The sequence below is a fragment of the Chiloscyllium plagiosum genome, chromosome 23, assembly GCF_004010195.1.
Source record: "Chiloscyllium plagiosum isolate BGI_BamShark_2017 chromosome 23, ASM401019v2, whole genome shotgun sequence".
Classification (NCBI taxonomy): domain Eukaryota; kingdom Metazoa; phylum Chordata; class Chondrichthyes; order Orectolobiformes; family Hemiscylliidae; genus Chiloscyllium; species Chiloscyllium plagiosum.
This window is the reverse complement of record NC_057732.1, coordinates 35,328,521-35,341,841: the sequence shown is the minus strand read 5'-3', so window position 1 is coordinate 35,341,841 and position 13,321 is coordinate 35,328,521. Positions and strand designations below refer to the sequence as shown.

Genomic DNA, 13,321 nt, shown 5'->3' with positions numbered 1-13,321 from the left:
GAGTATTGAGTACAGGAGTTGGGAGGTCATGTTGCGGCTGTACAGGCCATTGGTTAGGCCACTGTTGGAATATTGCATGCAATTCTGGTCTCCTTCCTATCGGAAAGATATTGTGAAACTTGAAAGGGTTCAGAAAAGATTTACAAGGATATTGCCAGGGTTGGAGAATCTGCGCTACAGGGAGAGGCTGAACAGGCTGGGGCTGTTTTCCCTGGAGCATCGGAGACTGAGGCGTGACCTTATAGAGGTTTACAAAATTATGAGGGGCATGGTTAGGATAAATGGACAAAGTCTTTTCCCTGGGTTTGGGGAGTCCAGATCTAGAGGGCATAGGTTTAGGGTGAGAGGGGAAAGATATAAAAGAGACCTAATAGGCAATTTTTTCACGCAGAGGGTGGTACGTGTATGGAATGAGCTGCCAGAGGATGTGGTGGAGGCTGGTACAATTGCAACATTTAAGAGGCATTTGGATGGGTAAAAAATAGGAAGGGTTTGGAAGGATATGGGCCGGGTGTTGGCAGGTGGGACTAGATTGGGTTGGGATAGCTGGTCAGCATGGACTGAAGGGTCTGTTTCCATGCTGTACATCTCGATGACTCTATGACTGGGTCTGGCTGGGAGTTATCCCTTTTCCATGAACACGGTTCGATGTTGGTGAGTTAAAGGTTGCAGGTTTTTTGTTCAGGTTGGGTATGTGATATGCTGGAAATGGGGTGCTGTCGTTTTACACTCAGGAGCCATGGGGAGGAATTTTTTTCCATTTAACATAGAATGAACCTCCAATCCTCCTGTCCTTACTTCTTGCTGAGTGAATGATCGTCATCCTAAAGTTCAACAGGTTTTTTGACTCCTGGTCTTTCCTTGGTTCCCTTATCGTATAATTTACTCTGCTTTGAGTGTCTCAGTGATAATACGATTTGTTTTAAAACCTTAGGTAGATATTGGAAATCGCTTGGGAATTCAAACACTTGCTGCTCTCTCCAGGATGGATAATCCCATCGGGAGGTGTGTTGGGAACTCTTTAGAAGTCTTGGAATCCATTGAATGCCTGAAGGGAAATGGGCCCAAGGACTTGGAGGAACTGGTCACCTGCTTAGGTCAGTCCTTCATTAGGACCTGCATCCAATGTGTAAGTGATAGACAGTATGGATAACCAAGAAGGCACTTGAATCAGAATCACAAACAGAAATTGCTGGTAAAACTCAGCAGGTCTGGGAGCATCTGTTGACAGGAATCCGAGTTAATGTTTCACATCTGGTAACCCTTCTTCAGAACTGATGGTAGATAGGTGTTTTTTATACAGAAGATGGGGTGGGGGGGAGAGGGAGGAATAAACAATAGGTAGACATAGAGCCGCAAAAGAGAGAAAAGCACTTGGACAGACAAAGGAGTTGATAACGAACAGCCCAGGGGAATGAATAGCTGCTAATGGGGACCATTAGTGACAGACAATAGTTTGCTATGGTAGCAGTTCATGAGATTATAAGAGAGAGAATGAATGAGAATGGACATTTGAGCCATCAGTGTCAACTTCCCACAGTGCCATTGCATGACCACCTTTTTTTTTATAGACTCTGTTTCCCCCGAACCAAGATCTGTGAACTTTCGCCAAGTTCCCAGGTTTATTAATCTTTATCTTTAGGTACAGATCCAGTTCCTTCTTGAAAGCCTCAGTAGTTCAGATGATTCATTATTTTTAGGAATCTTTGCAACATGAATACCATTCTGTGGAAACATTCTTCCAATGTCCGATTGTCAGTGAATTTTGTGATGGTTCTAATTGTCTGCTGAGGTTCAGGTGTTCTTGGTGCCAATTGACCTCAGTCAATGCAATCCTGAGCCCAGTATGGGAACAGAGCTGCTTGTTGTCTTGGGATGTTGCCTGGGTTGGAGCATTTTAACTATGAGTAGAGGCTTTTGGATTAGTGGTGCTGGAAGAGCACAGCAGTTCAGGCAGCATCACAGGAGCAGCAAAATCAATGTTCAGGCAAAAGCCCTTCATCAGGAATAAAGGCAGAGAGCCTGAAGGATGGAGAGATAAGCTAGAGGAGGGTGAGTAGAGGCTGGCTAGCTCAGGTTGTTTACTTTGGAGCAATGAAAGCTGAGGGGAGACCTGATTGAGGGATACGAGATTATGAAGCCCATGGACAGGGTGGATAGGAAGCAGCAGTTCCCCTTTGTTGATGGGTCAGTAACAAAGGGCATAATTTTAATGTGAAGGGCAGGTTGAGAGGGGATTTGGGGGAAAATGTTTTCATCCAGAGGCTGGTGGGAATCTGGAATACACTATCTGTAAGGTAATAGAAATGGAAAACCTCACAACCTCTAAAGAATATGTGAATAAGCACTTGAAAGATCACAACATTCAAGGCTGTGAGTCCCAAGTGCATGGAGAGTGAGATTAGTGCAGATAGGTCAGCACAGACTCGGTAGGCCAAATGGCCTCTTCTGTGCTGTACGATTCTATGACTCAGTGGCTTATGTTAGAAAGTAAACAGTGGGGAAGGAACATTGTAAGAAGCACTTGGCTCTTACTGTGTATCTTAAAATCAATGGGGAACCACACTGCAAACGTCTGAGTTGGACAGCTCCATGAATGTGCTGGATTGTGCCCAGTTCCTTTGGGCTAAATGCAGACGTTTGAGCCAAGGGTTGGGCAGCCAGTAAAAGTGCCACACAATAAAATACCGAGTCCAAAAGACCAGGAACATGCTAGCCAACTCATTGGTCTCAGACAAAAGAAACTGCAGATTCTGGAACCCAGGAGACAGGCAGGAGGCTGGAAGAACACAGTGAGCCAGGCAGCATCAGGAGGTGGAGAAGATGACGTTTCAGGTGTAACCCTTCTTCAGGACTGAGGGTGGGTATGGGGGGAGCTGCAGATAAAGGGAGTGTCAGGGGTAGGGTGGTGAAGTAGAGATAGGTGAAGGCAAGTTGACCTGGTTGGTCGATGGGAGGGGTGAATCCGGTAGGTGGCTGGGAGGAATGGAAGGAAGAGGGAGGGGCTGGGAAGGGAGGCAAGGAATGGGTGGAAGGTTATTTGAAATTGGAGAACTCAATGTTGAGACCTCTGGGCTGTAGGCTGCCCAGGTGGAAAATGAGGTGTTGTTCCTCAAATTTGAGGTGCGGTTTGTTGTGGCAATGGAGGAGGCCAAGGATGGTCATGTCGGAAAGGGAGTGGTTGGGGGAATTGAAATGGGCGCTGACTGGGAGGTCCAGTCGGCCCCTGTGAGCCAGACTGCGATGCTCGGTGAACCGTTCCCTAAGTTTACGTTCGGTCTCCCCAATGTAGAGAATACTTCATCGGGAGCACCTGATGCAGTAAACTAGGTTGGAAGAGAGGCAGGTGAACGTCTGTCTCACCTGGAAGGACTGTTTGGGGCCCTGGATGGAGGGGAGGGTGGTGCTGTGCCAGCAAATTTTGCATCTGGTCTTAGCTTGGTCAGTGTTGGGATTAATAACAATGGTCTCAGTGCTGTTGGGTTACAGTGTCATAATTGCCTGAAGTTCCTGATTTTGTTTGTGAGATGATGATCTTTGCTGGGAACTGTGGATGTTTGGAATTGGCCTTGTAAAGCCGAAGTGAATATCCCTAAAACCTGGAGCATTTCCACAGTGCCCTCTGTACTGAGGGAGTGGCAAGGTGGGGATGGGATATAGCCACTTACACAGACCAACAGTCTGGAAGACACTTGTGCATTCACAGCACACAGATAACTTCGGAATATGTTTCCTTCAATAGGAGGCCACCTGCTACATTTGTGTGGAAAGGCTGAGAGCGTCAAGGTTGGAGAAAAGGCCATCAAAGATGTGTTGAAAAATTGCAGTGCCCTGGACAAGTTCCAAGCCATGCTGGTAGCCCAGGGAGTGACAGCTGGCTTGGCCAAGGACTTGTGTCAGGGGAAAGAGGTCCTTAAACGTGCAGAGAAACAGGAAGAACTGAAGGCTGAGGCTGAAGGTATTTCTTTACATTGTGACCTAGAAAAATGGCACAAGCTCCAGATATTTCAAATGAACAGTATTGTGATGATAAGTCCAGATAGTTTATCCAAAAGGCTATAAAGTGAGAAAGCCACAGTTTCCAATCACTCCTATAATGATTTAAGGCAACAGCGGAGTGCATTAATTTCCATGAGTGCTTTCCAAGGATGAAGGATGAGGTCATTCCCCCCACCAATCCACTCTCACACACACCTGCGCCAAGTTATCATTACTCATTGACTCTACATTGAGTTTGGACTCAATTTCCTTACCACTCATATTTTGAAGGCACCAGACATTCACTGTCAAAGACATGGCCTCCTGTGGACATTACCTGGAGATTGTTGAGTCCCATGCGGGAAGAGGAGCAACAAAAGAAGTGTAAATTGTTGGATGGATGCAATTCCGAAAAGGATTTATCTACGTACCAACGTTTGTCACCCAGCCTTATTTGAAAGTATATTTCCCACAAAGACAGACCTTGAGGAACAAACCTAAGGCGTATTTGAGAAGACCTTATGCATCAATAACACCCAGATAGCTTTCCATTCCCCTGTCCTTAAAGCGAGTGAGAATTGGGCATTGTATACATTTACATATAGCAGTCTTGATAGTGGTCATTTCATCATAATGAAAGGTGGCATATTTTGATGTCTCATTAGTAACTTTGGCATTAAAAAGTGAAGAGAAAGTCCACAATTATTCCCTGCATTGTCATAGATATCAACTTCAATCTATTCAACCTCAACTTTCCCATTTTCTTTTGTCCTTTGTTGTATTGATATCCTGAAACACCAAAGACATTGGAAGAACTTTATTCAGGGAATAATAAAACCAGAATGCTAGAAATACTCAGTAGGCCAGGGAGCAACAATCCTCTGCCTGGCTAATTCTGTTCTCATCTTAAACAACTTTCAACCCCATTCACTTCCACTAGCTGAAGGATGTTGCTGTGTGTATCCAAATGGATCCTAGCTACACTTGTCCTTTTGTGAAATGTGTTGAACCTCTCTTGCTCCAGTCTCTCTTAGGTCCTTTGCTACATTTTTTGTCCTGCGACATCAATGTTTGTATTGGTGCTGGCCTTAAGCTGGAAAACATCAACTTTGCTTCCAATTGCTGCCCTTTACTCATGGCCCACCCCTGAGTCGAAGACCCCTGTCTTGCTTTCCTCAAGTTCTTTTTCCATTTCCTCCAATATTGTTTTTACATAAACAATACATCCCTCAGGTACTTTGACTACAGTTTTTCACATCCTATTTCCCGTAAGGATCTCCCACAGCATTTACAACTCTGGCAACAAACTGGAACAACTCGGTTCAGGGTGCAGCAGGTTCTAGAGTCCAGGTCTTCAATATAGTTAGGGCCCTTAGCCTTTACAGTATCCAATGCCTCCAACCATTTCTTGACATCACGTCGAGTGAACTAAATTGGTTGAAGATTGGCATCTGTGATGTTAGGGACTTCCGGCACTTCTGGCTGACAATTGTTGGAAATGCTTTAGCCTTATATTTTCCACTGATGTACTGGGATCTTCCCCATCATTGAGGATGGGGATATTTGTGAAACTGCCTCCTACAATGAGTTGTTTAATTGTCCACTACCATTCATGACTGGATATGCCAGAACTGCAGAACTTAGATCTGATCTGTTAGTTGTGGAACTATTTAACTCTATCACTTGTTGATTATGCTGTTTGGTAGTTCATTTTTAGGTGCTTCTCCAAGCATGCCCTCCTGCACTCTCCATTGAACCATGGTCAATCCCTCAACTTGACCTTTGGTTAAGTGGGGGATATGATGGGCTGTGAGGTTGCAGATTGTGCTGCAGTGTAATTCTGATGTTAATGCCCACAGCACCTCACAGATGCCCAGTTTTGAATTGCTAGGCCTATTCAATGTCTATCCTATTTAGCATAGTGGTACTGTGACACATGATGGAGAGTATCCTCAAAGTGAAGATAGGATTCCATCTCCATAATGACTGTGTGTGGTCAATCATGGACAGATGCATCTGCAGCAGGCAAATTGGTGAGGATGACGCCAGCTACATTTATCTTTCCTCTTGGTGATTCCCTCATCCCCTTCCAAAGATCCAGTCTAACAGCTATGTCATTTCGAACTGGATCAGCTCAGTCAGTGATGCGGCTGCCAGGCCATTCTTGGTGAGGGACATTGATGTTTCCTCACACTGATACATTCTGCACCTTGCCACCCTCACTGCTTCCTCCAAATGATGTTAAAGAAGGAAGAGCACTCATTGGCTCAGGGTTTGAGGAAGTACATGATAATAAGCAGGAAGTTTCATTGCCCATTTTCGACCTAATGCGATAAGACATCATGGGGCCCAGAGTCAATATTGAGGCCAGGGCAACTCCTTCCCAACTGTATACCACTGTGTCATCACCTGTGCTGTGGGTCCTGTATCCTGAGGATCTCCCGCAGTCACACCCTGGAGCTGGGTGACCTCCAACAACCACAAACACTTTCCTTTGTGTGAAGTATGACTCCAACCAACAGAGTATTTTATCCCAATTTCCATTGACTTCAGTTTTGCTACGAATCTTCAATGCCATATTCAGTCAGTTAGTTTCTTGATGGCAACAGGAGTCATTGTCACCTCACCTCTGAAGTTCATTTCTTTTGTCCATGTTTGGATCAAAGCTGTAATGTCGTGTTTGTCTCTTCACATGTCCTATCTTCACTTCCTTTGACCACACCCTGTCATTTAATTTCTTCTATCCCCCACCCTGTTAGATGTTCTTTTGTTCTTATTCCCAGCCCCTCATTTTTCACTTGCTTAAAACCTCTCGCATCTTAAACTTTTCCCAGTTATGATGAAAGACCATCCACCTGAAACATTGACTATGTCGCCTCTCTCCACAGATGTTGCTTGACTTGCAGAGTATTTCTCTCATCTTTTGCTTTTATTTCATATTGCTATCTGCAATATTTACTCCAAGAACATCCTTGTGTATTCACTTGCCAGATGAAAAAAAAAGTTCCTTATTAAACCAAAGGCCCGGACTAACAATCCACAAACTTCAAATCCTATTTTCCGAACTTGATAACTCAATTTAGTAATATGGAAATGAAGAGAGAAAGAGACTGCTACAATATCCCCCAAAAAACTCAGATTTACTCAGTGAACATAATCTACTTTCCTTATCTGGTCTTCAGAGATCAACTCCAGTTTCACAACCTCATATGACGAACTCTGCTATTTTCTCTGAAGTGTCCCAGCGTGTGTTGAACTTGTATTAAGCCCATTACATACTCACAGCAACTAGGGTAGCACAGTGGCTCAGTGGTTAGCACTGCTGCCTCACAGCACAATTCTGACCTCTGGCAACTGTCTGTGTGGAGCTTGCACATTGGCTGCGTGGGTTTGCTTTGGTTTCCTCCCGCAGTCCAAAGATGTGCAGGTTAAGTGAATTGGCCATGCTAAATTGCCCATAGTGCTAGGTATGTTAGTCAGAGGGAAATGGGTCTGGGTGGGTTACTCTTCAGAGGGTCGGTAGGCACTTGTTGGGCCAAAGGGCCTGTTTCCACAGTGTAGGGAATCTAATCTAATCAGGTATGGGAAGTAAATACATTGCTAATAATCCCCATGTAACAATGATTTAAAACATCATATCATTTATTTTTCAAATAGTGATTTCTCACTGAGTTCACACACAAATATTATCACTCCCATTGATCTAAAAACATAAATAGAGAATTACAAAGTGACTATTTCCTTCGGATAAAGTATCTAAAACACGCCATCTAATGTTCTATTCTGTCCATAACTTCACTAGGACTTACTGTAATAACTGAATAAATGTTTAGAAGTACAGCTTCAATTCAGATTGTAGAACTGACCATCTCTGGAAAAATATTTTGTGAAGTGACTTGAGACTTGACTTTCAAACAAAAAAAAGTAGCCTGATTAAAAATAAACCAGCAGTAATTCCAATGTGTTTGACTGCCCTGACTCGCTACCCCTTCATTCTGTTTCTGTCATTATGAAGCCCCAGAAACTAATTGGCCTTAACTCGGCTTGCTTTTTCAGGGGTAGTCCAGGCGATCCACTCTCTGCCTTTAGCTAAGGTAGTGCATGAACTAGGCGCAGGACGCAATCATCCTGAGGAGTCAATCAACTGGAGTGTTGGTATAGAACTTCTGAAAACCGTGGGTAACAAGATTAACAAAGGTAAAAGTGTGCTTTATTGAAACCTGCATTCAAAGGAATTCTGCCTGGGGAGATTGCACATTATCTTAAAAAATAACTGAAATGAACAGAAAATGGAATTAAATTGGGTGCATTACTAAAGAGTTTATGGTGCGACTAGGAGACTAATTGATTGATATTAAAAGATTATGGGTTGTAAGCAGGCGAGTAGGAATAGATTGGATGAGATACTAAAGAAAATGGAGAGTGAACAAGAGAGTGGGATTGAACCAGTTGTATATTAGTCATGGGGGTTGACAGGGAATGGGATTAATCTTAATGGGATATTAAAGTTTCTTTACACCCAGGGACTGGGAACTATAATGTACCTGGGGCGGCACAGTGGCTCAGTGGTTAGCACTGCTGCCTCACAGCGCCAGGGTCCCGGGTTCAACTCCTGCCTCAGGCAACTGTCCGTGTGGAGTTTGCACATTCTCCCCATGTCTGCGTGGGTTTGCTCCTGTTTCCTCCCACAGGTGTGCAGGTTAGGTGAATTGGCCATGCTAAATTGCCTGTAATGTTGGGTACATTAGTCAGAGGGAGATGGGTCTGGGTGGGTTGCTCTTCGGAGGGTCGGTGTGGACTTGTTGGGCCGAAGGGTCTGTTTCCACATTGTAGGGAATCTACTCTAATCATCTAATCATATTTCAGGGGATTCCTGGATTAGGGTCCATTTTGAAGACAATTCCCTCAGTGAAGGACAGAAGATTAGTCTCCAGAAATCACTGGTCGTCGGAGAAAAGGTTGAAGATGTTCCCTTGGTTACTGAGATCATTGGAGCACAGGGACAGAAAAAACACAAATGTGCGGTTTAAGTGACAAACAAAGTAAGAGCACAGTGAGGTGAGATGAAAATGATATCGAGGTCACATCTGACTGAGTGTCGCATCAAGGAGCCCAAACAAAATCAGAAATAATGAGAATGAGGGGAGAAACTCTCCTCTTGTTGGAGCCACAACTGGCCCTAGATAGATGGTGGTAATTGTTGGAGATCTGTCATCTCAGCTCCAGGACATCTCTGCAGGACTTCCTCAGGGTAGTGTCCTAGGCCCAACCATCTTCGGCTGCTTTATCAAGGACCTTCCTTCCATCACAACATTAAAAATGGGGATGTTTGTTGATGATTGCGCAATGTTCAGCATAATTTGTGATGACTCATATACTGAAGCAATCCATATCTAAATGCAACAATATCTGGACATTATCCAGGTTTTGCTGACAAATTGCAAGTAACATTCATGCCTGCTAATGCCAGGCAATGACCAGTTCCAATAAGAGACAACCTAACCACCACCTCTTGACATTCAATGGCATTACTATCACTGAATCCCCCCACTACCAACATCCCAGGGGTTACCATTAACTAGAAACTGAACTGGACTTGCCACATAAATACAGTGGTTACTTCTAGCCTCTGACCTACTCTTGTATAGTGGAGAGTAACTCATTTCCTGACCCCACCCCCCCCAACCAAAGTCTGTCCACTAGCTACAAGGTACAAGTCTGGAGGGTGAGGGAATGCTTTCCACTTGCCTGGATGAGTGCAGCTCCAATAACACTCAACAAGCTTGATGCCATCCAAGGACAAAGCAACCTGCTTGATTGGTACCGTATCCACAAGCATCCACTCCCTCCATCAGGAGCAGCAGTGTGTACTATCTATCATGATGCACTACATAAATTCACTAAAGGCCCTTAGACAGCACTTTGGAAACCCGCAACCACTTCTATCCAGAAGGATAAGGGCAGCAGCTACATGGGAACACTTACAAGTTCCCCTTTATGCGCTCACCATCCTGACTTGGAAAGCTATCACCATCAGTATTGCTGGGTCAAAAATCCTGGAATTCCCTCCCTCCCTTTGGGCAGTGTGGGCGTTCTGACCTACAGCATGTGGACTGCAATGATTCAAGAAGTCAGCTCAATATCACCTTCTCAAAGGCAATTAAAGATGGGCAATAAATGCTGGCCAACCAGCAGCCTGTCTCATGGGTGAATTAAAAAAAAAATTCCGAGACCAGCAGCATCAGATGCTGTGCCTCCCAAAACTTCATAAAGTCTCTGTGATGTTCCTTGAAGATCTGTGATGATTGGGTACTTTATCTAATGAGGTGAGGAAACCCTGCCAGTGGGGCAGCGCTGTGCAAATCACAGGCCCAGAAATCACTTATTCTTCAAAACATAATTTATGGGAAATATAACAACATTTCTCAAATACTAGTGGAGAAGCAAAGGAATTTGAAAGTACAGATACATTCATCTTAAAAGCAATGATACAGTTTAATACAGCCATAAAAGAAATCGCGCTTGCCTTTAGGATTCATTTCTAAAATAATAGATTTGAAAAGAAAGAAACTCATGTTGAAAGTTTAAAACTCAGCAATTGAAAGTACTATTTGAAAATGACACCAAACTTGGGGGGTATGTTAATATGGAGAAAGATTACAGCATATAAAATGGGCATGTCATTTTCACTATTAAAAACCAAAAGGACTGCACATGTTGTAAATCAGAAATAAAAAATAGAAATTGCTGGAAAAGCTCAGTAGATCTGGCAGAGAGAAATCAGAGTTAACATTAATCAGAACTGAGGACGGGTCACGCGACCTGAAATGTTAACTCTGATTTCTCCCCACAGATGCTGCCAGATCTACTGAACTTTTCCAGCAATTTCTATTTTTGTTTTTCATTTTTCTTCTTTCTTTCTCTTTCCCACTTTCTCTGTTTTTATCCTTCTTTCTCTCTCTCTCTCCAAGCCTTTGGTCTTTACCTGACTTTACCAGTTCTATTTGGTTGGTCACTCTGGTTCCTCCTGTGCGGCCTGTCCAGAACACTTTAGCTGTTCCATCATCACTAAGAGGGTGATTATTGAGCTGACCTGGAACGCTGTAGACATAAGGGCACTGATGTGATATAATATGACTGTGAATTCTTCTATATCAACATTTCTTACCAATTACAATGGCTCTTTACTGTCAATTTACTGCACCTTATTTAGTGTTGGTCAATAAATGTCTGAAATACCAAGTAACACACAAGTTTTTCTAGCTGTGTATTTTGAGCTTCATGGCTAGACTTCTGAACTTCTCTAATAATTCCATGCTCATAATGATTAGCCCTCTCCCAATTAAGTGCCAGGTTTCCTTAGTTTCAGTGAGCACTAATCACCAACAATGCATTCAGTTGTATGCTGCCTTCTCCTAGAAGCAGATACAACAAAGCTCATGTGTAACAAAGAAGAGATGTGAAACAAGCTGTGAAATAGTGCCCAGTATGTTCACTCTTAAAATAGCACAGAGCTCTTTTCGAACCAACCTGAGATAAAGTGGCAGTATACAGTTGTAAGGAAGCCTTTCCCTAAAAAAAATCCATAGTTTTATCAGTCCCTAAGTAGCAGGAATGTAGGGGTTATAACTGGGGATCAGATTAAGATTACCACATGCTGACCAATATGGGAACAATGGCAGGTACCCTCCCACACTACTAATAGCTCCTATCAAAAGCACAAGCAAACTTGGTGCACTAATCCTCCCTGACCTCTCTGCTACTTTCAAGATAGATGACCACAGCATTGTCCTCCATTGCCCAGTTTAATGGGATTTCCCTCAGTAGTTAGACTCTTGATCACAGGCAGCTGCACTAATGACTTGATTTACTACCCCTGGTACCTCACCCCCATCAATTGATTTCTTGCTTTGTCATCTCCAATGTCCTCTAAATATCTATCTTTCCCCCCTTTTCCTCATCCACATGGCTGCTACTCAATGAAAAATGTAGAATTTGCATCTGTCTAGCTAATAAACCCGATTCTTCAGTCCACACCACAGATCCTTTCTTGAACTCTGAATCTTAGCATCCTACTTATTCGTAGACTGAATCACTGACACTATGTCCACTCAATCTCAAAGCCCACTAACTTTGATCACTCACCTCTGACCAATTCTACCCAACTATTACTAACACCCTCATTCATAAATGCTTATTCACCCTTAATTATTCAGGTGTTTTGTGCATCCTTAATCCTCTCTAAACCACAGTTTATCCAAAGCTCTGTAGCCCATGTCCTAATCTGCACCAAATCCCATTTGTGAACGTACATTGGGTTTCAAATGTGTCTATTTGTTCCTCGGATCGAAGGTCTTGACAATAAGAATAGAAGTATGCCGGACTTCTGGTTGGAGGCTAAACAGTTAGCTGCATGCTGTCACATGTGGCTAACCAATGAGCTACGCAGAGGTAAAGGCCCAAGCCATTTAGGCACTGTGGACAGATAGGAAGTCACTGGCTCCCCTGTTACCTTGTGAGGTTGAAATGGCACCTAAATAGGCATCCATTCCTTGCCATCCAGCAGTGTCAATCTAGTTGTTTGTGAGGGACCTGACATTCCTACTAGCATTGACACAGCAACAGCACAGAAGGAGATCAAGAGATTTAAGGGATTTAATTTTGGCTGGAATCAGTATTCAATTAGGATGTCAAGGCACTGTCTACTGTGCTGTCATTCCTGATGAAGGGCTTATGCCCAAAATGTCAATCCTCCTGCTCCTCAGATGCTGCCTGACCTGCTGTGTTTTTCCAGCACCACACTCTCAACACTTTCTACTGTGTCACTCCATTGCCTTTTCTGGCCATCAATTTTATCCCCATTGTACTTGATCAACTATCATTCACCCTAGTGCTATCCCTGTCACCAATAGCTCCCGCATCCAGCATCCTGGAACTGCCTGCTGTCAAAGCCTGACCATTGACCTTCCCTGTGTATTCCAGCTTCCTTCCTGTCCCCTATGAGTGTACATAGAGTGGCCACCTCCCACCTTCCCTTTTTAATCTGGTGAAAGATTCTGTGATGGGGTATGCATGTCATGTGAACATGCTAACAATAACTTGGAAGTGTTATTACCTGTGAGGAGTGTAGAATTGAATTCTTGACAGTATAGACAAGGTGGAGGACTGGATGGATAGGTGGCAGTTGGAGTTTAATATATAGAGGTGTGAGGTGATACACTTTGGTAGAAAGAATATGGAGAGACAATATAAAACAAAGGATGCAACTCTAAAGTAAGTGCAGAAATAGAGGCACCTGGGTGATTAAAGTCACTAGTCATTAAAAACATACAGTGTCCTAGAC

At 43.6% G+C, this 13,321-nt stretch overlaps 1 protein-coding gene across 9 annotated transcripts in view; it reads left to right on the top strand.

The window, feature by feature from the left end:
- The window catches only part of LOC122561777 (thymidine phosphorylase), a 69,168-nt gene that overhangs the window by 50,573 nt on the left and 5,274 nt on the right, over positions 1 to 13,321 (top strand). For 7 of the 9 annotated variants that reach the window (XM_043713920.1, XM_043713916.1, XM_043713918.1 and 4 more), the window contains 4 exons: positions 935 to 1,097; positions 3,743 to 3,958; positions 8,035 to 8,175; positions 8,845 to 9,036. In XM_043713920.1, the coding sequence (XP_043569855.1) occupies positions 935 to 1,097; positions 3,743 to 3,958; positions 8,035 to 8,175; positions 8,845 to 9,008 (684 nt within the window). In that variant the 3' untranslated portion in view covers positions 9,009 to 9,036. Of the gene's footprint in view, positions 1 to 934; positions 1,098 to 3,742; positions 3,959 to 8,034; positions 8,176 to 8,844; positions 9,472 to 13,321 lie in introns of those variants that run through there. The other 2 variants (XM_043713915.1, XM_043713914.1) reach the window with 2 other exon arrangements.